The following is a 25,381-nucleotide window of genomic DNA, read 5'->3' as shown; positions in this document are numbered from 1 at the left end:
GTTCATCTGAGCGTTGCATATTACGCCGGACTGTTCCATGTTTTTCTGTGCTGCAGTACGCGAGCCCACCTCTGCAGCACGGCTGATCAGAACCGTCCTCAAGTAACCCCGGCACAGAGCAGAAGACCCAGAGAGACACAAGGGAGCTGAGCAAAGCAGCAAAGACGAATCCAGCAGCCGTGGGCATAAAACTGCTGAGGAAGTGTGCAAGTGTGCTCTTGATTTAACGCAAACAGTCTAAAAACAAGAAGATTCAAATACTTCCAAGGACAAAAACCACAGCGTGTTGAAAGAGAGTTAGGTTTTAGGGTTAAGATAAAGTTTTGGGTTTCGTTTCAGCTCTGCATTGGGATTATTTTTGGCCTGAGCTCGAGGCTAGGTATTATTTACTCCGCGATGGAAACACCCCCCTCTCCGTCCCCACCGAGATAGCAGGACGGGGTTTATGCGCGCTCTGCTGTTGAGGGAGACGGACGGAGACAGATAGCGGCTGTGGTGAATGCGCCACATCAATCTCAGGTTAAGTGGCAGCCAGAAAACACAAGGAGCGCGGTCCGTGCAGTGACCTGACAAAGATACGACGTGCACACCAACAAAGCAGCAGAAATTGTTGCAGAGGACACACACACTCCGTCACTTCCTGCTTTCACCAAAGGAAAGGAGGCACAACGGATGATTTTCTCTAGAAGATGAAGGTGTGTGTGTGTGCTTCTACTCAGTCCTAGATGAGTACGAGGATGTGTTTGTGCCGCAGCTGTCAGGAAAGTATGGGAACGCAAGCATATGGTGGTGGCAGCAGCAGTGTGTGTGTGTGTGTGTGTGTGTGTGTGTGTGTGTGTGTGTGTGTGTGTGTGTGTGTGTGTGTGTGTGTGTGTGTGTGTGTGTGTGTGTGTGTGTGTGTGTGTGTGTGTGTGTCAGCCGCAACGCCGAGCTCCTGAAGCCTGACTGATAACGTCTCCATAGCAACGTCCTTGGGCCTGATTTTAGTGTAATTTTCTAAAAAGCCTTGCGGCTTCGTAGAGAGGGATTTTAACACTCTGCAGGGGATTGACTGCTCAGGCTGAACAATGCGAGTTTAAAAGGTCACGATGGGGTCAACAGTAAACAACAGAACGGCAGAAGGGAGAGGGAAGCTGTTTCCTTTATGCTTTCACCACAAAAAGGCCTGTCACAAACATTTCATATAATCACATGATAAATTTTTAAAAACTCCATTTTAATTTGGTTGATTTAACGTTTTTCTCTTTCTACCAAAAACAAAATGATAAAAGTCTTCAGTCTGGTGCTTTGGTCTCAACTAGACCCTTATTTTAAAGATAATTTTGTTGATAATTCATTTTATTTGTCGTGTCTGTTGTTTTTATGTTTTTGGATATTTCAAACGCCTTCTGGCTCCTGTGTTTAAATGTTCACTAGAATAGAAAGTTCATGAATCTTTGAGGATATTTTCTTCCCATTATTACTGCTACGCTAATTGAAAATGCTCTCAAAACAACAATATTGTCGTTTGTCACAATTCGTTCTGGGACAATTTATCGTCCAGAAAAATTTGCCACTGCAGGAAGGCTCACATACTTGCATGTTTTAGCATGCAAGTAAGTGAGCGAGTTTGTGAGACAGATAAGGAAGCAGAGCAACGTCTTCTCCCTGATAACCGAATACGTTGACAGATAAAGTCGGTAGTTTCAGCCTTCGCACAGACCGCAATCCAGAATGTCACTGCTACTGATAAAACCTTCCCTGCTCATGTGTCAGAGATGGACATATTCTGTCCATCTCTAAATCCTGTGATATCGGCCAAAACCATCGATTTAACCTCTTTTATTTTGGCTCCTCGTACAAATGAAGCAAAGGCCAGTGATGCAAACACTGAAATATGTTTCAAGCTATAAAAGTAGAAGGAGACGCTTAAAGAAAAACTAACTCAAAACTGGTTAAGGACAACTGTTGCACATGTGAAAGAAATTTCTATCTGCAGATATTGTTTGTAAAGTGAGACAGTAAACTGTGTTACACCATTAAGGATCTACTACAGAGATCCAATGAGAGCCAGAGCGCTCCGCTCATATGCAAATAATCAACACCACTGAGTCATTCGGGAACCAAGAGCACTTTCACTCCATTCAGGTCTGAACAGAAATGTGGTGAATAAGCTGTTACTACTAAACGCCACAAGTGTTGCGATGCTAAACAGATGGAAAACACAAGAAAACACCAGGAGGAACCATTGACTGCAGTGACTGGGCCATGTGGTTTCCTGATTGAAACTGTACCGCTACCGTTAGCAGGCGACCGTTAGCGTCCAAACCAAGCAGGCTGACTGTCTGGGCCCATAGGAGATACTATTATTGATTAGGGATGTCCCAATATGATGGGCTTTGACAAGTGCTCATCCCACTTCCCAGGAGATTTGCACTCGACTCTCCCTGAAGATGCAACAAGTGACAAGATCATAAAACAAAAGCTAATAACAGAAGTTACTCTACTGGGAGCAAAATCAGAAATCTGAGGCATTTTAAACTATCAGCAGTTTAAAATAATTAAAGTATTTACTACAACATGCTAAGCCCAGTGGTTGGTTGCCAGAGCAGAAATTCAACCAGCAGCCCGTCATATTTTTGAGTTAAAAATGTTTAAAGTTGACAGGAAAATTTAAAATATCACTTGATAGTTATGTGTTCCTGGAAGATTGGAAGATTAACACCAACTATGAAGTCTTAAAAAATGCAAACATTTTAAAAAGACTTAAATAAATAATCAATGTTAGCCTGGAGGGGGCAGAAGAAAAGCCTGGTGGCCTGATCAAAAAGAAAAGCATAAACAGTACTGAAGGTCCGTTTCTCTCTCGTCTTCCAGGTCTATATATGACTTGTGATACTTCCAGTTAAATCAACATGTGAATCTGCAACGAGGAAACAAAAATCGTTCTGACCGCGCTTCTATTCAGCCACAGATTGTACATCCGAGGCAGCAGCTGGAGGTCTTTTTTGGGCGGGGGGTAAGGAGAGGGCGTTTGATCAAGAGCAATTTCTCCGTCCTTCAGAACCCGCCAGCGCCAAGCGACCCAGCGGGGAGGCCTGTCGTCACCGATTGTTCCCGCCTTCAGTTTGCCGTTTAAGATTGCAGCTGGTTAACGCCACGGAACAAAGCGGGCCGTGCGTTTGTAGCCGTCTGTGTTTGCCACCGTCCTTGAGTAACTCTGCGTTATGTACAAGTAGTGACAGCTAAATACCAGGCCAGTGTGTACAGGCGGAGGCCGCCCACGCGCCACGGCCCACCTGTTGACTGTGTTTGAGACTGAATGAGAGAAGACATGATTAAAAGCTGCTGAGCTGCTTTATGCAGGATTTAAGACCAAACCAGGTCATGTCGTCGTCTTGACCTCGTCTGTTAGCGGCTTTTCATTTTCACTTCCACAATGATGTTTGCTTTTTACACCTTGATCCCTTATTTACGCTTCCACACTTGAATTTCACCTTTCCACTCCCACTTTCTAATTAACTCCTGGTTTTATATTATTTGTTGTGCTGAAGGAGGCTTTAACCGTGCACAAACAATAGTTTGTAAGTTGAACGATTCAGGAAGTATCACAAATGTATGGAGATGAGACTGATCCATCAACATGCCAGGTCCATCGGTCGATCCTGGAGTTGAAGAATTTTAAAGAATTTGCAAACGGCTCTGCTGTGTGGGCGGTTCTGGACGGGCAGAAAACACATTTTATGCAGAAATCAAAAGTGATGAGAACATAATCGATGCTGGTATTTCTTTTCTCCCAGAAATGTGGGACGAGAATGCATTTGTTTTGAACACTGAATTAAATAAAATAAAAATTTTGACTACATTTACCCTCCAATTAAACTTCTGCTCCAAAAAGCATTTGAATATATAGCGCAAGATGTAAACTATCATATCTAAACATATAACTGCTGCCGATAAAGGGCATCGATTTGTGCTACTTTAATACTTTAAGTGCCAACAGGATGTTCAGTCTGTTGAACAGACGTTACCAGACGCAAATGCAAAACGTCAGAGAGAGTTGGAAGCTTTGTAAAAAATAAAAAGGAATTATTGAAAAAAGGAGAAAGAAGTCAGCAACATCCAGCTTTACATCAACAGACAAACTAAGATATTCAATAAAACTGCAATTGGATGGGGGTTTTTTAAACACAAGTTGCCATAGCAATAAAACCGAATGTAATTCACATGAGAAGGAGAGAGCATGGTTTATATGTATACACTGTGTTGTCTTTATGACCAGCAGGCAGTAGAAAGAAAAGACAAAAAGAAGTAAAAATTAGCTTTTCCAACACTTGTTTGTCGGCACATTTTGCAAAGTCAGGATATATTTTTTTGTTTCCCCACATTGGCTCCCTGTAGCTCAGAGAAAAGACTTTAAAATATTGTAAGTTTATAAATCACTAAACAGCTTGAACCGAAAATACATTAGAAACCTGTTGTTGAATTAACGTTCCAGACATTTCAGGTCTTCTGGTTCTGCATCCCCAGAACCAAACATGAAGAAGTAACATTCAGCTTCTATGCGCCACAAATCTGGAACAAACTGCCAGAGAACTGTAAAACTGCCGAAACACTGAGCTCCTTTAAATCAAAGCTAAAAACCAAACTGGTTGCTTTTGAACCATAATAAATGGAAAATTGACAAACGTATTTGACGTGGGTTTGATGGTGGCATTCGTCAAAATGTGTCGTCTGTAATGGTTTTCTCGATTGTTGACTGCAGGTCATGTTGTTGATAGAGAAGCTTGCCTCCATTTATAAAAGTACTACAATCTAACGCAACACTGAAGAAGTGAAACTGCATTGCGGCTACAACTGGCCAACTCAAATATTTGTTAATTTATTAATGTTGTCAACATCCTCAAATGTAGCTTAAAATTTTTTTTTTAAATTGTGAAGAATTTTTCCAGTTAAAATTAAAATCGCAGGTCATTTTATGCTCCTCAAGTTGGCACAAAACTCGACAAAGACTCTGTCTGGAGTCAGATGGAGTGAAGCAGCACAACAGAACCAGCTAAGTCATCTCAAAGGCCGAGGTTCTGATACTCCGTTAGAGGAATTTATTGGGCTGCTATAAAACATTCCACAAGAGAGTGTAGTGATATTTAGAAAAGCGGGTAAGCTTCCCAGTGAATTTCACACCCTCCCTGGATTTAGTGACTTGGATAATTCCTATTATATTGATGAAAATGGACCTCTGAAATATTTAAACCCTCCAGCAAAGCCCCAGGGCTGCAAACCTCCCCCACCCTCCGACTCTCACTTCCACAAAGCCCTGGCTCTCGGGGACAGCATCGCTAGCAGAGGCAGCATGTGCGTAACGCAGCAATAAAATTAATAATGCACAAAGTCTCATCACCTCTCACACCCGCCTTTAAAAGGTCTTGTAAAACAACCAAAAGAAAAGCTGGACAAAACACGCATAAATTAAGGCACTCAAGATGTCAAATAAATGCTATTAGCATAAACACACAACCACAACGCAGATCTTTAGTCATCCAGATTGCATGAAAACGTTTGTATTGATTGTCAACACAATAAATAAATAAATAAATAGAAAATATGCAAATACACTTAAACCACGCAAACACAGGAATGGTTGATCTGCTGCAGGACCCAGATGACTTTATTATCTGGTCTAAAGTCATTTTTAATACAGAAAATTGGCTCTGAAAAGACAAAGTCAGATGCTCATAAGAGCAACAACAATGCAAATGGTGGCCTTTAATTCTAGGTTTGAATTAAACATAATTCATGAGGCACAAAGTATGGGGAAAATGTCGATACAAGTGAATGGCAATGGAAGTAAGACTTTTTAAAATCAATATTAAGAGATGAGCGACTTAAAACTATTACAATTATTTAACTTGTATCAACAATTTTTTCCCCGTATTACAAGCGACAAACTTTGACAGAGGAGCAAGTACTTTTTGAAATCTAAGTTAAGGAACTATTGACTTAAAACAAGTCTATGTCTTGCTGAAAATGTATTTGTAAGTTAGTTTTCTCATATTTCAAGATGTTTGCGGTAGAATCCAGACCAAAAATACTTTGTAAAATCTGGTGTTTTCTGCCGTGTATAACATAAAAGTTGAAGGAAAAAAATCAGCTTAAAAGACTCAAGTGGCTTCATCAAGGTTTCCTGAAATAAATGGGTGTTTTTTGTCTAAAAACTGGTCAGTCTTCTACTCTCACGTCAGCCTCGTCTGTTTATTTTTAGCCACCGACAGAAGCGGGGCAACAATGTGATGCAAGGTAAAAGACTTTAAGCCGAGTCCTCTTCATTCAATTTAATTGCCGCTTCTTTGTAAAAACAGGCCTTTCCTGGTTACTTACATAAAACCGGGTTTGTGCAACCCCCCACTCATGAAAGAGGTGAGCGCGGCACACAAGAGCACCATTAAAACGCAGCTTCAGGGCAGGTGAAGGTGCAGAGCAAATTCAATTTTAAAGGCTTGCCCGCCAGTACTTTCTTTTTTTAGTGGTTTTATGTGGCAGGCAGAAGGTTTTTATAGAACTCAATAAAATAAAAAAACAACAATTGCTGCAGCTCTTATTTGCCGTTCGTCCTCTATAAGTTTATGGAGGAAAGTTGGTTCTTGATTACAATGCAAGAGCAGAGTGACGTCTAAAAAAACCAAACAAGATTCATTAATGAAACAGTAAAAGCAGCTGATGAGTTTACTTTCCTGCTGTAAAGTTTAATGTCAAAGGGCGGCTTAATGTAACCGGAGTGGGGTTTCCCCCCCGAGGGCAGCAGGGGTATCGTTTTTCTGGACTGGCTACAGACAAAGTGCTTGTCACTCAGTCCTTCCCAAATCCTCTTTTACCCTTTGTGCACTTTTATTTTCTATGTTTAGATGATCTAAGCCTGAGCTCTTCGTTTCAACTTTCTCTTTCGCTCTCGGCGCTTTTAAGCCTCGTCAGTCCCGCTGTCGTTTCCAGGATCTCCACGAAACAATCATTGGAAGAGAAAGCAGGCGATCGCCTCCCATGAAATCCACCACGGTGCAAAATAACAGACGCACCGGTGCCGCTTGGGTTACGTTCACGCTGCACGTTCTGGCTGTTTGGCAAGTTGGTTCTGTGTCAAAACATTTTCAACGGAGACAAGACATGAGGTTATTGGAGAGCACAGTGTGCTTTTGGTCTCTCATCTTTAAAAACTAGTTTTATACACGTGGAGCAGAATATTAAGGTGTTGTTGCTAGTGAGCATTTCTCTGTCGCTGTTAAGACAAAACAATAAATCAGCTGCAGTTGTCATGCCAGGCCACTGTGTGGCACTGCAATTTGGCATGTCGTCAAAACGTAGATGTGCTTTAACCCTCCACCTCACGCTGTACATGTGCTGCACATGCACTGCACATGTGCTTTTCCAGGCCTGTGGAGAACTTCACAGCAAAGTTTCACTGGTTTAAAAATAAAGTCTCTGATTACTGGAGACGTGCAAACGAGCGGCAACAAAAAATTTTTCAGTTTCACTGAAAACCAGGCCTAAGAACATCCCACAGAAACTCCAGTTAACACTACATTTTAAAATGAGCATTGAAAGTAGCAAAAACCCCATTTTGAATGACAAATGTATCGATTTTGAATAACGCTTCACCTTTGATTCCCTGCTGCTTTGTTCCATCTTGATCACATATCACTGGACTCTGTGCAGAAACTGTTCCTGGCCAAATTCCCCATTACCAAGATTAATGAGCCGCTCACCTAACAATCACTCACAGACTCTGTAACTACATGAGGAGCCAGCATGTAGCGAGAGGATAAATAAAAAGTCAGAACAAGCCATAAACAACGATCACAGTTTTCACTGATGTCTAGTCGATATCTTCTGTTAGAAAGGCTGTTCTGCATGAGAGAAAGGAGAATGGAAAATACATTTATCTTTGAAATGAGTCTCGCATGAAAGACATAAAAATGCCAACCGATTAATTTGTACCCTAGTAGAAATACCGCTGGGGTTTCAATATTTCTTTAGTTCAGGGATGGACATTTATTGTGTCATCTATCGTGATACATATATCGCAACAAGAGTTTTAATTTATCGTTGTCGCAAAGTCCAATTATTGATGTTTTAACCCCATAAAATTGTCCATATTGTCGGGAAACAGGATTGTTAGTTTTACAGTTTTCTCAAATGCTTTTTCAACGAGAGCAAGCATCAACAAATATTAGTAAGTTTGCAAAAATGATTAAGTGCAGGTGATATGCGCACGTTTTGGGACTCAAAAAAAAAAAGGGGTGCACCACAATGTTTTACAAGAGCAGAATTTGGGCTGCAATTTCTGGGACAGCAAACATCTCACTTTTATCACAACAATATTACAAAACATCGTGATGAAACCTTTAAGTCCGTATCGCCTACTTTAGCTCCTAGCTGATCCAGCTCTGTCGCAGCAACATGAAAGCTTCCTGTGTGCCTCAATGTAAAAATAGAGCTGAGAAAGCCTCTTTGTGAAAATCTTTAGAAACAAAGTGTCCGACTGTCGTACTTCTCAGTGAATCTGTGTGTTTTCCCAAAACGATGTGCTCTCATGTTACATTTTGTGCCCGCCTGCTGGAAAGGCTCAGACCAGCATGAAACTAAAAGCTGCATGGTTGTTATGAATGGAGATAAACTAGAAGTCTCAATTACCCCACAGCTTCATGTGGGATCAGGAATAAACAAGAGAGCATCTTCGGCACGCAGCTCATAAAAGCAGGTCTAAAAATGTGCGTTTCAATAAATTTCACTCCTACAAGGCTTTTTGTTGTTGTTGAAAAGTGGAATTGCAAAGCTTGCATGTACCGATAGTTCCTCTTTGCTTTCCATTCACGATGTAGAAAGCAATCAGGAATTCACAGATGGTAGATTTCTTCTTTAAAACATCCCAAATATCAATAGTTACCTCCCCTCCCTCATATCAGCTCTGGAACGTCTCTGGACCACAGATGAAAAGCTAAAGACTAGGACTGCACTGCAAAAAAATAAATCTTTTGTTCTAGTTTCTAGCACAGATGTCTTAGTACACTTAAAATAAGACAAAACTAAAAAGTAATTTCTCAGTTACTTTTAGTAACTGACTTATTGATATATGTCAATAATTACTTACTATTGATGAACAATACTAGTTCCACCATCAGATTATTTCACTTGTAACATAGAAAACCTTTTTGTTATAAATGAAAAAACCTTCCAGTGGAACTAAGAATTGTTCATCAATATTGGAGGAATTAGTGTCTTAAAACAAACTCCTATATCTTGCTAAAAAGCGTCTTAAGTTAGGTTTGTGATTCTGTGTTTTTGCGGCACATGGCAGAACAACCTCCCTGTAATTAGTAGGAATCGAAGAAGAACAACTTCCTTCCTGAGAAGACTTAATATAGCACAATGTGTGGAGGTGGGCTAAACATGCACCACAAGCAGCACTTTGCATGTCGGCAGAGAACAGGACAAACTGTGAAACACCAATTAATCTGCGCTGTAATGCCAGCACATCGGGTACTAACCGGTTTGGGCATCTTTCTCTCTCCTCCCGTTCCCCGTTGCTGATGAAACTGAAAGAAGTCGTCCTCCGTCTTCCTGATGCACTCTGGGGCACCGCCGCCTAAAACAAATAAAAACCCAGAGATGTTTAGAAACAATCTAATGAATCAATTAATTTACATTTCTTCTGATTAGGTCTATTTTTAGGATTTTTCCTGCTTGTTTACTGAAAGCCTGCTGGTCCAGCAGATATGATTCCTCCAGCAATGACTCAGTGATGCATTGAATCGCCTAACAAAAAACGGTTGGAGATATTAGTGGAGGCCAGTGGGAACAGCAGCAGCTGAGTTGTGAAGAGGTAGGCCACGCAAAATCCCAGAGCAGTCAGCAGATGCTGAGGTGAGCAGAGTAGAGAGGACAGCTTGTACGGAGCGTAACGGGACGGGTTTCCGTGGCCTTGCATCAACCGTACCGGACGGAGCTTCATGAAACGTAGCATCGAATGACTGAGCACCACTTATCACCAAACATGAAATCGCTCCACAATAACACGACGTCTTACGACCCGATATGACAACATGTTGTTCGAGAAGGCTGGTGGCGTTCTGTAAATACCACAAAACCATGAACACGTCAACTTGGGGCGTTCTGAGTCATTCAGATTCTGAAAGTTTGGATTCTAAGCTTTCCAATGACTCCAAATGCGTGGAAATCACAAAAGAAGTCGTTTCTTTACTACAAGTGTTGTGTGCTTTAATAACATTCAGCCCCATTTCAGATGATACATCATTTTTGACCAAATGGAGAATGGCCAAAAATTCTATGAAAAGCCTTAAAAACTTTGTGGAAACCCTTCTGAGAAGAGCTAAAGTAGTTTGAGCTGGAAAGTGAAGGTCAATATCATATTTAAGCCTATGGATTAAGTGTGTGTGTGTTTGATGATCTTATAAGGTCACGTGTAACTGCTTGAAATTAAATATTTAGCAAACTTTTAAAAAATATATATACCTGAACTTTTCTTGCTTAATTGAAATTTTTAAAATCAAAAATTGGTCAGATTTCCCCGGATGTTCAAAACCTGCCTTTTTTTTGTGTGTGTGTCTGCAGATTTCGCAGCATATCCACGTAACACACAGATGCTGCTCTAGCTCCACTACCCTGGCTGCAGCAGGAAACGTCCAAACAGAGAACGCCACGGAGACGCACGGCCACTAAAAAGTTGTGATAATGGTCAACGGAAAAAAAAACCAGGAGAAAAGTGGCCAAGTGGCAGCTGAGCAAAATCCTCACCTGTGGCAACAAAAAGCACACAGCAACACGGGGAGAAAGAAAAACTTCTGCTTCTCTGCTCCGATTTTCCCTTCGAGTACAGTTTTGTCTCGACCTTCGAGACACTCAAGATGGTGGGAATGTAAAATAAAGAGATGAGTTGGTAAGTGTCCCAAAGGTGCCAGATCTCTGTGATGTGCTGGGCCAGAAATAGACGTCTCTCAAGTGTCAGCGCGGAGAATTAAACCAGGCTCAGTGAAAGCTTCGAGGACAGTCGCAGGATACAGCCTGGAGACGAGCTTGAACAGTTTAACATCAGAGACGGCAGGAAACTCTGCAATGATGTCAAACAAATGCTGCTCTGTGAAAAATCCGTCGTCCTCCTTCAACCCTTTCACACTTTGTAGCAATGCAACCATAAATTGTCCCAGCAATTATTTTGTGATAAATTATAATGATGTTGTTCTGAGACCATTTGCAGTTTGCATCTTGATAATGGTGTGATAATGCAAGTTTTCTCTCTCAAGACCAACAAACTTTAAATTTGGAAAGAAAACTCCACACCGGAGTTGGAAGAACCAAAATAAAACACAACAACCAAAAACAATAAACGGAAATAGTAATAAAAAATAAATAAAAAAATCACTTGCAACAAAATTGCCCTTCAAAAAATATGAGCTCACTTTCGATTCGTTGATTATTGCGACAAGCTTAATTTTATGCAATAATCCAACACAATTGTGAAGGTTTTCTACACAATAAGAGTCTGACCTCTGCAAAAATCCCTCAGGTTGGCACATCACAACAAAATACATTTTCTCATCCTGCCACAAATTTCCGCGCTGGATTTGTAGAGTGTTCAGTTGTCCTGATTCTCCCACCTGAGCTTTCAGTCTCTGCAGATCTTCCATTTCCCACGAGTGTTTTGGCTGATGATGCTGTTTGTTCTCTAATGCACCCTGAGAAACCCCCTAAGGCCTTCGCAGCACAGCTGGGATTGTTATTGGTATTAATTTAGACACAGATGGACTCCATTTACTGACTAGACGTCTTCTGAAGGCAGCTGGTTGGGCAGCAGATGCTCAGTAGTGGAAATATTTGATTTCAATCACTTCTAAATTCTGTAAAACTTGAAAAAGTTTTGTTTTCCCACTTCTCAAGCAAACTTTAAGTGAAGAACTGCCACCAATTTATCTTAGCCTTTGTTTAATCGGAGAAAAAAAAAGATTAGCGCATTCTGCACATTTAAACCTTTTTATACAATGTTAGAAATACATAAAAAGCTAAAATGTCCTTTTTAAATTAGAAAAGTAATATTAGCATTAGCTTAGCATTCCTTTGGCTTGAAGGTTTGTTGCAAAGGATAAATACTTCTAATATCAACATATGAAAAGTTCAGTCCTATGCTGGACTATTTGTTAGCAAAAAGGTTTTAAACAGGAGAGTCTTTATTTTATTCTATTTATTTATTTATTTATTACAGTAATTTGAACTATGTGAAAAAGCCACTACTTGAGTTCTGAGTACAACATATTTTCATGATGTTATTTAATCTTAAATGCAAAATGTAAATATTTTTGTACAGTTTTGGCTTAATTGCTGCTCTGAGTATTTGTCCCAATTGACAACTGATCAATTAACAGATCAGTTGGCGGTCTTGTGGACCATGAGTCTGTTGAATAAAGTAAATAAAGTAAATTATTCCAATAACAGATTCATTGCGATTAATCGTTTTGCGGCCATTTAGGTGGAGCATGGATATTATTGCTTCTATTCATTTTGCAAAATGCAAAAATATTTGCATTTTCCAGATTTATGCCATACCTGCCTGTCAAACAGACCTTTAACTTGATGTTAACCTCATCAGAAAATCCACTGCTTTCAATGTTGCTTTGCATTTCCCTCAACTGTCCTGAATGTTTTCCTGATTCTGCTCCAGGTTTTGCACATATTTGAAAAGCACTAAATATTCTTTAAGCTAACAAACTTTTACCATCATGAACCTTATGAATAAGCTCTCTACATCATGTTCGATAACTTCTGCCAAACGGACGTCCAAACCCCCCAGGCCCTTGCGGACTGGGTTTGGCCTGGTCTCAGTCATTTACAACGGTATTAACGGCCATAAGCTAAACTCGTTAAGCAGCAGTCAAACTGACTGCAGAGACAGTCGTAGTCCCTGTGATGCTGCAGGAGAATATTCCAGATGTTCCACACCAGGGCCTTAACTAATCATTTTAGTTGCTGCAAGTATTGCAAGCCAAAAAGGAGAAAGAATATTGAAATAAATTAGCTATCTGTATCTGATTTTGCGGTGCATACAGTAGAACTTGTTCACTTAAACTACCGTGTGCTCTTCCCATCAATTATTCTGTCATGAGCTAATGGACAATCTGCAGTGTAAGCTTGTGGAAATAATGAGCTTTGGAGCACAGCTGTAATGTGTTGGGCATTGTTTCTTCCTTCCACCGATCAATCAACTATTATTTATCTCTACCACTGAGGTGTTTTCATTAATGCCATCTTTCCATCGTTTTGGGACAATGCAGCCTTGACGGGCTTCCACCATGACTAGCACATTGTTCTGGTCAGAAGCTGAAAGAAACATTTTGATGAATTTGGCATAAATGTGTTTGCAATATATTCACCAAGAACTCATGGAGGATTTTCTGATTGCATACACGAGAGATTCCAGGTTACGCTGACAACACTCTTCAGAGAGGAAGTCACTGATGATGGTATCAAAGAGCTTCAAAGGATGCTTGTGTTTAGAACCAGAGATGTTTAAAATGAAGTCAGAGGAAGCAGGGATGTGCAAGAAGCTATTAGAAAACATATTTTCTATGACAGCTCGTCAGGCGGATACAGAGAGCGCAAGGTCGTCTGATTCCTTCACCATTTTTGTTTTTTAAGTTTTGGTCATTTCGTTCAGGTAGGAAACTGAACCTTCGAGTTGTATCAGTTTTGCGGATGTTTCGTCAAACTGGCAATGAGATGCCTAATGTATCACACTATAAACTGTAATCCCAACACAGTGGACCCCACAGTCGTCCGTCAATAGCTGAAACCCACAAGGACAATAGTCATAAAGGTATTGCAAATACACGTCTTCCTGAAGTCATTCAGGCCAAGTGCAACTTGACACTCTGCTGATCTCTGCAGATAACATTGTTGCCGTTTGAAACTTTGAGTCTTTGTCTGTCCTTGAACATGATGCCTTTAGAAATGAAGTTTCCTTGTGGAAAGGCGAGGAAAGGCCTGCACGCCCTGGGGAATACACACGATGAATATGTATTGTAAAGACATGGTTTCCAAATGAGATCATTTAAAATAAATGGAATGGGGGTTTTTTCAGCCCCAAAAATAGCTAAAAACATTATTCTCCAAACATAAACAACTTATTACCATTAATGGCAAGGAGGCAAATTAAGAAGAATTTGAAATCTACTAAAAGGATATTTTTGACTGTAGGTCAGAAACATACAAGATCCGTGGATCAGGAGGTGATCTCAAATCCTTTCTCAGTGTGTCTCTACCTTGTACCATCAAGCAGGTCATCTTTTAAAAACTTTACAGCCTTGTATCATTCAAATTATATGTTTTATTAAGTCCTAAAAGCTGCACAATATGACTCGTGTCTGGAAATAAAAATGCAAACATTTTGACCATCTCCATTTAGCTACACAAAGCAACTGTATGCAGAGGAAGTGAAATATTTCCCCAAGTCCTTTAAGAAATGGCTTAAATCCAAAGTACACTTCTTGAAAACGGCCGGTGTGACAGCTACGAGTGCATAACCAAAATGCTCCTTTTCCTACTTATTTCATCTCATCAGTTACCAAAGAGAGAAAGAAAGGAAGAGGAATGAATGGATTACCCGAACGAAAGAGACCATGTGGGGGAGGCCATAAGTATTCAAAGCTTTACTTGACCCATATACCTGCAGCCAGGAGGGAACAGAAAGGTGAAAGAATTCAAACTTATTCTAATGCAAACCAAGACACAGAGATCTGGTGAGCCAAGACAGAGTAGAAAAAAAATCTAGAAAAATAAATTACTAGATTAACTATAATATTTAGCTTCTATGCATCTTCAGGAAAACTATCAGAATTAGTCCAATTTGCAGAGAAAAAAAGTAAACATCCATCGACAACCACACACATTAGGTCACTAATGACAAAGTTAGAGAGAGCAGACTTGGTCCTTGTGTTAGTGCACCTTCTTACAAACCTGGACATACAAGCCCTCAGGGTGTGTGTGTGTGTGTGCGTGTGTGTGTGTGTGTTTGCTCATTCAGTGAAGCCAGAAGGTTATTCCCAGTAGATCGAGCTTCCAGGTTACCATTCATGTAGAAAGAAACTCTGCGCCCTGAGCACACTACACCCTTTCATCCTGTTTTCTAAAAGCGAACACTGCAACATTTTACACTTCATGCAGGCTCCTCTCCTCTGCTCCCTCTCTTCTCTCACAGAACCATCTCAAGTTTTAAGAAACTGCGATCTGAATGTCCTCGTGTAATATGACTAATGCGAAACTCTAATCGCGTTGTTACTCACATTGTCAAATCATGAACGTCGCTCGAGAGTAGATTCTGCAATGCCAAGATTGGGATCAAGCAACGACGACATGTTGTTTAGAGGAGATGATGCAGGGCATTTAGTCGAGAAAAGAAGGAGTAGAGCGAGGCCCTCTGAGGAACCCACACCAAACTAATACAAGAATGAGCTTCCTGCTGGTTTTTCCACCGTCTGCACTGTGCAACTGTGCAGAGTTCTTATTTCTGCTGATGTGGCGGTAGAAGTGTGGGAATGGTGGGTTATTAATGCATTTATGACAAAGTATGAATGCACTCATTCAATATACCACGGATATGAGGAATCATTTTAACCGACTAGTTTGCAGATTCCCTTGCAATCCCAAACTTCTACCCGATCAGCTCCTAGCAGCTATTCTAATCAATATTTTGCTGTAGCACTGTGACAAGGAAAGTGATTACAAGAATTATCTCGTTTTTAGGTAATTGAATAGCTGTGACACCATGACACGGCAAATCATAGCCGTGTCCTGGGTATAATTTGCCTTTTGCAGTTCAGCAATTTGTATCACTAAACTGCAAACATTAACTGCATTTAATTATACGAAACTCTTATTGAACCAACAGCGGAGAAAATAATGAAAACTTTGATGATACAAACAGTTTGAGGGGGAAAATCGATCAGCGTGAATTGGAATTTATTGCGTCAACGATCAATCAAAACTCTTACGATAAACGTGTCACAATAAATAAATGATATGATAAATGTGTCATCAGGAATAAACAATACGATAAATGTAACACAATGAATGATAATGGATACAATGAATGTGTCACAACAAATAAACAATATGTCCACCTCAACTGTGCAGCACTTTTTCTCGGCTCTGTGGAAATAAAAAGATCAAAACACTGTTGTGACGACGTCAGTTTTTGATTTCTGTTTTAGATAAATCCAATTTGATTATCTTGTCAATTCTTACTTTCAAAATGTACTTGTAAATACCATTAACTCATGGTATTAACAATCATGATCAGACAGAAAGGTGAGCCGGGTCATCTGCTCACAAAACAATAATGTAATGATAAAAAGAAATCTGTCCAACAGGACTGTTTCTCGTGTATTTAGGGACTCTGAAGTACATCTGGCAGCACATTCACAAATGCCCACAGTCAACATCCAACAGCTGCTGAAGCAGCAGGACGCCTTCCTCACCGTTACGCTCGGCACCTTTAGTTGTGGCACTGAGGATCCCACCAATTCCTTACAGTGTGAATGGAGCAAAGTGTTTGTTCAGCAGCACAAACATCCTAAACAGGACGGGACCTCCAAGAGCCCAGACTTAAACACTGGGGCAAATGTCACACTGTAACCCTTTATGTTTCCATGGCACTCAATAACTCACTGAGTCACCTTCACACATTTTAAGTCACAAAAACAAAAATGAAAAAGGAGGAAGAGGAAACAGCCAAAAACTAATTAGAAGCTCATTCAAAACTAAAACATGAATCATTAGTTGTGAAATGCTTCGTGGGAGGAAAATTATCCCACCGTGTTCAGGCACTGCACTTTAGTTGTCCGAAGGATCAACTTATGAAGAAACACCAGAACAATAGAAAGATCAGAGACGAACCTTCACACACTTGGGAGTAAAACCGACACTGAGATCAGATTCAGACGGAGCAGCTTGTGTGTGAAGGCTAAAATCAGTCAGCTTCTCATCCTCAATCTGAGACACATTCTATCACTTCCTTCCAGATCCTGCAATGGCATCTGTCGTAAAGGATGCGAACCAACCAGGCTCGTTATATGAGCAAGTCTGATCCATCCGTTCCCCGCCTCGCTACTTACTAAACCTAAACGATGTGCCGCAAACACACTGGGAACGGAAACCAGGGCCCACTTTCAGGAGTCTCGAAGTCTGGGCCTCGACGGATCAATGAGACAAGTGGTCATAATGTTATGCCTGATTAGGGTTTCAGAATGCTAATGTGGGTTTGATAGATTTTTTTATTGATGTCATTGTCCATTACCACTGATTGTGTTTCTAAACCAAGAGGCCTTCTTGAAACGCTTCGGGCTGAAATGATTAATCCAATTAATCGTGATCAATCAATTATTGACATATCTGTCAACTAATTTAGTCAATCGATTAATCGTTAATGGGAGCATTCTACTTTTAGCTTCATCCGATTCAAAGTACTATTTAAAAATAACAATATAAATCAAGCTCCTTTTGCTATCCAGTTATTAATAGGCTAATCCCAAAAAAAATAAATAAAGTCAACAGATCAGCGATACACTGTACTGAAGCAAAGTCAAGCAATCAGAAAGTCTTTTAAAATGTCGACGCTAAAAGTATTGTTTTAGCTGCAAATGCATCCTTTACTACAAATGATACAGCATTCACTGAAAGAAGGCAACTTTAGGCAATAAAATGTTTTTCTAATATAAAAATTTTTTTAATTTATTTGCATATCTTAATGTATTTCTAACACTGGATTTTTAAAACAAAAACAAATAAAAAAGGTTATTTTCAGATCAATCAACTATGCATAACAATAATAGTTAGTTGTAGCCCTACATTATGTGTTATGGGACAATGTTGCAGAAAAGGGTTTTAGAAAACCTTGGAAATCTTCACTTTGAGGTTTTGGGTTCAAAATAAGAAAAAGATTATAATAATGGATGTGCAGAGAAAAGTGGGTAAAATTCTACTTCCCCGCTCTTAACCTGCATGATTATTCAACAGGACGCACACACGCAAAAAAATACAAAAAACTAATAGCCCAGCAGACAGAAATCCAAAACCAGCTGTCAAAGGTCGCCTATCTCATGTCATCATGCTCCGAGCCTCTTTCTCAAATGAGTTGTAATTTGGTCCCAGCGGGGGGCGGCGGGAGAACGACGTGAGCTGCGCGGACATGGACCAATAGAACGCTTCACGCGCACGAATGCGGCCAATCAGCGGCCGCTAATTTCCTGCGCGCCGTCGGCGGAGCGTCGCAGCGCCGCAGATGGACCGCTAACATGTGCGGGAGGTTTACGTCCGGGAAGCTTCACTGGTCTCCGGGTAGGTTTCCATGACGGGCAGCAAACAACTGGGCTTTATTAGAAAAAAAAAAAAACAGGCCCGCAGTGTGGGAGAGACTCACCGCCTCGACACGTTGGAAACTTTTGAAAGTTTGGGCTTTGAGCCGACCCGACAAATTACTCCGCTAACAGCGGAATGTGACGCGGTCCAAACACACTTAACAAACACACCGCGTCTCTCCAAAACACACAACGAAACGAGCAGAGCAAACCGCAGAGTTCCCCGTTTCAAAGCTCGGCTCGTTCAGGCTCGTTTAGAGAGGCACAGGAACCGGGAGCGCAGACCGACCGGAACCGATGCTGCGACCCTGTTCCGTTTGATGTGAATGAAGCTGAGCGAGTCTCTCTTCCCAGTCACTCGGGGACCCGCATCTTATTACCAAGGCTGCGCTGTTGCGTAACGTTTACTGACATACGGCACCGGAGAGACAAGCGACACCAGCCGGTGTCAGCCGCCTCCGACTCACCCGTCCTTCCGTTAGACAGCCGGTTCGATACCGCGGCGAGACGGACACCGCCGTCCCGAGCACGCCGCCCCTAAGCCCGACTGTCCCTCCGTCAGGCGGCTACGTGCTGTGAAACAACTTGTTACCGGCCTGCCGAGATAAAAAAAAAAAAAAAAAAACTCCGCTCTCAGTCAGCAAACAAATCCCCAGTCATATTAGCGGCTTAAAGGTGAGGCGGCGCGGAGACGAAGCCGATGAAACTCACCTCCAACGCCAGGCGGCTCCTCTGAGGATGCGCCGCGCTGTCACCTCCTCCCGCTGGCGGCGCCTGCTTTATATATCCACGGCGGGGTAAAAATAGAGCGTCTCACCTTCCCGGCCGACCCCTCTGCGCTTGTTTGCCGGACGCGGAGCGCACTACGGAGGGGCTGCGGTTCCTCTCGCCCGTTTCCCACGACGGCAGAGGAGGCAGTCAATATGGCTGACGGACTCACCGTGCCGAGGCGTGGTGAGCTGAGCCTTGCAGATTCACCCCCTCTCCACCCCTCCTCTCTCCTCACCCGGTGGCTCCAGCTGCAGTGCTGCTGGCTGCGGGGTGCAAACCAAACTTTCTTGCAGCCCTGCAGGCCCTTCTGGTGCATTTGCTGGGTCACGTTGTATTTCGAGAGGTTTTATGAAACATGTAAAGATTTGTTGCGTGATCCTGTGGGTTATGTGATTGGCCTACTACAGGTTATAGAGAAGTAGGATGACTCTTTAAAGAAAGACTGTTCCAAAACATCTGAGTGTGACCATTATGTTGCAAACGCTTAATGTTCTTCACATTTTGTAACGTCACTTAAGCTTACTCTATTATGATTATGATGTCTTTGGGGGGGGAAATATCTAAAAAGTGTGGAGTGCTTTTGTATTCAGGCCCTGTGAGGCGGTACTTAGTAGAACCACATTTCACTGCGGTTACAGCTCAGCAAACGTTTAAAAATCGACCCAGAGATCTCTCAGCCCCGTCTGGCAGCCCACAGTTTGGCTGACGGACTGGCCCACCAGGTCATGTTTGCACATTTACAGTTAACAATAGTTACCCCACTGTTGCCAATTCAGCAACTTTCTAGCTATACTGAGCAATTTATCAGAAAAAAAAAGAAAAGGAAATTGGTATCAGCTAAAATCGGACTCGGGTCAGGTCAGACCTTTTAAAAGATCGGTGATCGAACAGAAAACTGCAACCGGTGCAGCCCTAATTCTCGTTGTTTTGAGTCTGAACATTTCAGCAGGACTGGCCTAAACTTTGACTGGACCATTTCTATGTTTTCCATTCAAACCATTACGTTTTAGCTATCGGAAAACAGTTCAGAGCTATAAAGTGAATGTAAAGATATAAACACAAAGAATACACCGTCTCAAAACCCCCTTACCCCAAAAATGTGTTTTGTTAAGTTATGGATCATATTCTAAATATTGGACAAATCAAGTCGCCAATTTCCTCCTGAGCTGCTGTGATGATGACTACAACATTTTGTCTCATAAACACACGACAAAACTGGCTCATCATCTCCTGAAAGAGCTCTCCATTCATATGGCCGCCCGCGTTAGCGAGGGCTTTCTGAAAACAGTCGTGTGGTGGAGCGGAGCCCGCGGTTGTGAAGAGGAGAGATGCATCATATGCGGGCTGTGAGTCACCGGCATGCAGCCTGCCCCAACCTGAACCCGTGACAACCAGCACCAACGCAGAGATGATAGCCCAGGGTCTCTAAAATGTGGCCAGAGGTTTTCTAATCTTTGTTTTTTCATTATTTTTCTGTCTCTCTCTTTTGAACATCTGCTCAAAGGACTGTATCATCCTGCGCCTCTCAAGCATATGGTGAGAAGAAACTAAATCCGGCTGGCCGAGTTCAGACACCAGGTTACAGTATAGAAAAAAAAAAGATTGATTTCTTTGCATCTCTGATCCACATGAAAACCACAAAGTGCAAGGTATTATTTTTTTGGTAACGTTAGGTGATAAACCAACACAAACTGGTTTATGGTTGTGAAAAACGTCCAGTGTGTGTTTGTGTTTGCCCCCTTCGACTCTGACTCGTCCACAGCTCCACAAGCCTGTGGACTGATCCTCTCGCAGGTTCCAGATGCTCACATGAGTGAACGCAGCAGAAAGCATTGGCCTCTGTTTCCTGGTTCGGGTCCTCCCTGCCGTCTGTGTGAAAACATCCAATATCTCTTGACGCTGTTGACGTTCTTCCCGCGCAACGCTCTCTGTCCTGCCAAGGCCACTCGCTTTCTGCTGTGTGCTTTTCACTCTTCAGTTTTTGGGAAGTGATGTCGTACATTAGATGGGATCACAGTAATCAAAAACTCATTTTTAAAATTGTAATTTTTTATATTTTATACAAATTCCACCATTTTCATATGATGAGGTTGTTTTATAACTATTAAATCAACTTTTTTTTTTAATGATTAGTTTGAAGATTATAAGTTCAGTTGTTCAAGTATATTGGTTCATGCAAAAACAGCATTCAAAGGTCACAAAATTATCTATCTATCTATCTATCTATCTATCTATCTATCTATCTATCTATCTATCTATCTATCTACAGATACATATGTCAGAATTTAGATGCACAGTGATTAAAAAATATGTAAATCTGAGATATTTAGCTGAAGTTTTAACTTTTTCTCTTTTATTTTTCACATATAAAAGATAAGGAAAAACAATCAACCAAGACGTTTTCTGCTGTGCAACACTGACATCTTCTGGTCATTCACCGTATCGCAGCTTGTTTGTCAGTCTCCATGGCAACCTGAGAGGTGGCAGGCGGACAAACCCGCGTCTTTGTTTCATCCGCATCAAACAGGAAGAAAGAAACGAAGACTCCAGGTATTTACCGAAAAAAATGAAAGAGAGGAAATAAGATTATAGCTTAACAAGTGTGTCATTAAAAAAATTTTTTTTAAAAATCTCTTTGCAACTTTATGTCAATCTAACACAGAAAATACTAAAATACACGAAACTTTGTATGATATATATATATATATATATATATTATATATATATATATATATATATATATATATATAATATATTATATATATGTATATATATATATATATATATATATATATATATATATATATATAATTTATAACAATGGTCTGGAAAAACACATAACATGGCCCCTTTAAAAATTCATTTTTGCATTTAGAGTAATTCCTTATATTGTTCAACTGTTAGGCTTTGGGTAGCCTTAGATTACATTGCAAAAAATAATAATAATAATAATGGAGGAACTGGGTTCCTGTCTAAGAAAGAAATTCAAATAATTGTTTCTACATCAGAAACAAACATCAGCAGCAGGAGATTCAAACTCTTAAAAGAAAGCTGTTGTTGTTTTCTAGCTGTTTTTACAGTGTCCACAAGAGGGCAGCAGACCCCCGCTTCCTCCATCACCCAAGCGCAGCTGCAGCTTTTATTTCATCCCGGCGTTTGGCTCGCGGCGTTTTCCATCCACCGAGCTCGTGAAGTTTCAAGCAAACACGTGTGCAGTTGATGGTGACGTCGGCGTCAACGCCGCTCTTTAGCAGTTCCTTAAAAGTACAGCGCAGTTGACGACGACCTGTGTTTACACTGGGAGCTGTGAGAGAAAAAAAATCTCTGCGACCACAAACTATAACAGTCATTTGTTACGGTCTTCTTTAAACCTCCGAGTTGTTAACATTTACATTCTTGTTTCTCTGTTTAGAAATTTGATCTGGACTAGGTAAAAAAATAAAATAAAAATACGTCGCTTTATGGAATTGGCGTGAAAAATCCCACGCAATTATCTCATCCAATCAGACAGCGCAGATGGAGTTTTCCCATTTTCCCACAACGCTCCTGGGCGAATGACAGGTGTCCCAATTGTCCTCTGTTTCTGTTGTGTTTAGGTCTTGAGAGGCAGAAGTTAAAGAAATTTCACATTGTGGTGATGTGTCCCAGTGAAACCATGATAAATCATTTTTTGAAAGATTCCCACATATAACTTTACAATAGGTGTGTACAACACAGATAAAAAGCAAAAAGAAATGCAAGAAGGGAAAATGTAAAAACATGAGAAAAGCTCTAGTTCAGCTTTCCAGTTAATTTATTTTCACTACGCACTACGCAGATTTGGCTAACTTTGTTTATGCGTTCTCCTTATAGTTTCCATTTTCCCCATATGTATTACTTAGCTCAAGCCACAGTTTGCAGAGCAAAGAATTCAAATGTTTTGCTTGTGTGAAAGTATCAGTTGCAGAGCGAGTGACAAACTCAAGGTCCGGGGACCAAATCCGGCCCGCCGTGGCTTTCTATGTGGTCCTCCACACTGCAGACTCCAAATTCCCAAGTTTTTCACAAATCCATGACAGCTGAAATTCACGTAAACTCAACGGAGCGCCGTGGTGAAGCATCAATGTAAATTGATTGCATATTTTCCACAAAAGTGATCCAAAGCATTGGGTTTAAGTAACTCTCACCTGTAGGTAAAAGTATACTTGAACGTCAAGCTGAACGATGTCAAGTTATAGTATGTGATCGATATGGAGAAGAACAAAAAGTCAAATGCAGCGACACACAAAAAATGTAACGATTGCAAAATTTTTTGCAAATGCGTCTAAAATAGCCACTCAAAATTTGTGACTTTCATATCAAAACATGACAAAACAACTGCAAAATCCCAGAGGGATTGTGTTCAATATCATTTCACATTCAGAAGTACAGCTGCACTTGATAGCTGCTTGAAGGGTTTTATCAATACACTCTGGCTCAACCGGCTGGTCGGAACATTCATGGTCTTGATGTGACCCAAAATGAAAATGAGTTTGAGGCATTTGTTAGTTAATTGCAGTAAAAAAAAAAAAAAAAAAAGGAGACCGTCTTGAATAAATGGAGAAAATACGGGACAACAGAGACTCTACAGAACTGAATATTTCCCCAGAATTACCGAAAAGACCTGAACACAACCCCGGTAGACAGAGGTGTGCACAGATAAACACTAGGTGGTGCTAAAGCACTGGCACTTTTTTTTGTCTGGACAAAAAAAAAAGTGCCCATCTGAAGTATTCATTTATTTATTTGTATTTTTTAACAGTGTAATGCGTGGCCTGGGCTTACTTCTTGTGCCTGTTTTTATTTATACTTGAGCAGCACAAAGACATGTTTGTGCACGCAGAAATTACATAAGTCAACTCGCTCCTATTCATTTGTTTTGTATTTTCTTCTGCTCACTTCCAGAAGCTGGGACAATGATTTGTTTTATTCCTTCCAGGGTTTCACCTTTTCTTGATCACGTTGTCTTACCGACACGGTTTTGTGGCTTTTGCACGCGGCCGACGAAAGGCAGATCCTCATTATGGAATCTGTTGCTCTTATTTCCGCCTCAGTGCTACATAATGCTGCCTTTTGAGATGTAAAAGAGGGACAGAAATCAAAGTGATCCCATGAGCGTGTGTTTTGTGTTTCTCCAGCGGGTTGCCCGCCGCCGGGGACGGAGATTCGTCTCCTCCGCCAAAATTACAATAAATGAATACCATTTTAATTTTAGATCCGGCTTTACAAAGCATTCACTGGGTTTCTTTGTTTGTTGTTTTTGTTTTCACTTCACTTTGACTCGTTTGTGCCTCTGCCAAAATTCTGCTTCTTTTAACCAATGATTATTATTATGCTAAACTGATTTAAAAATCCTCCAAATACTACAAATTGTCTGCAAACCAGGTGACTTTTACCACTTAGCCATTGCTTCTCAATGTTATTTGACAGAAAAGAATTAAAATGATACCATGTTCAAATGTCAGAGTATATGAAGAATTTAATCCAGAAGAGAGTTATGATTATATTTATAGATTTTCAGAGTCCACACAGAGTGAAACAAACTGAAAGGAGTATGTGGCTGTTGCAGTAAGTAAATTAAAACGAGTGAAATCAATCATCTATCCACCCAATAAACGAAGAAATAAACCAACCGACTAACCAAACAGCCACCTAATCAATTACTATCCATACAAACCAGCCAAACATTCACCAAGTCATTCATTCTACCAACTAAGCAGTCACTCCACTTTTCATTCAGCCTGTCAATCATCCAACCAAACGTCCAATTAGCTAGCTGGCAGCTAATCAACCAACCACAAGGTCCACCAACACACCCATCAGCAAACAGGTTTGTTTGTTGTCCATTATTTCACCCATTTGTTAAGCATTTTTGTACGTAATGATCCATTCGTTTTCTGTACACCATTGGTTCCCCTGCGGGTTCTGGAGGGGTTCTGGTGCCCATTTCCAGCGAGACATTTCAGGCAAAAAGCTGGGCAGGTCGCCAGTCCATTGCAGCGCAATGGACACAGAGACAGGCAACCATGCACACACACAACTCAGCAGAATTCAGTCACAACCTGACGGTCATGCTTTTGGACCGGAGAACATGCAAACTTTCAACTTCCATGGGCTGGGAATCAAACCCAGGACCTCCTTGCTGCGAGGCAACAGTGCTACCAACTGCACAGCCTGGATGTAATGATCTACTGTTTATA

At 41.0% G+C, this 25,381-nt stretch overlaps 1 protein-coding gene across 3 annotated transcripts in view; it reads right to left on the bottom strand.

Moving 5' to 3' along the window:
• Nucleotides 1-19,354, bottom strand: part of LOC129361310 (radixin) — a 37,209-nt gene extending 17,855 nt beyond the window's left edge. Inside the window, exons 1-3 of one of the 3 annotated variants that reach the window (XM_055032080.1) lie at nt 19,104-19,354; nt 18,860-18,988; nt 9,519-9,616 (exon numbers count right to left, since the gene is read on the bottom strand). In XM_055032080.1, coding sequence (XP_054888055.1) covers nt 9,519-9,530 — 12 coding nt within the window. In that variant the 5' untranslated portion in view covers nt 9,531-9,616; nt 18,860-18,988; nt 19,104-19,354. The remainder of the gene's footprint in view (nt 1-9,518; nt 9,617-18,859; nt 18,989-19,103) is intronic. The other 2 variants (XM_055032079.1, XM_055032082.1) reach the window with 2 other exon arrangements.
• Between the last annotated feature and the right edge of the window lie 6,027 nt (nt 19,355-25,381).

The sequence above is a fragment of the Poeciliopsis prolifica genome, unplaced genomic scaffold (genome assembly GCF_027474105.1).
Source record: "Poeciliopsis prolifica strain line A6 unplaced genomic scaffold, Auburn_PproV2 SCAFFOLD007, whole genome shotgun sequence".
Lineage (NCBI taxonomy): Eukaryota > Metazoa > Chordata > Actinopteri > Cyprinodontiformes > Poeciliidae > Poeciliopsis > Poeciliopsis prolifica.
The sequence above is the reverse complement of the archived record's forward strand: the minus strand, read 5'-3'. Positions and strand labels throughout refer to the sequence as shown.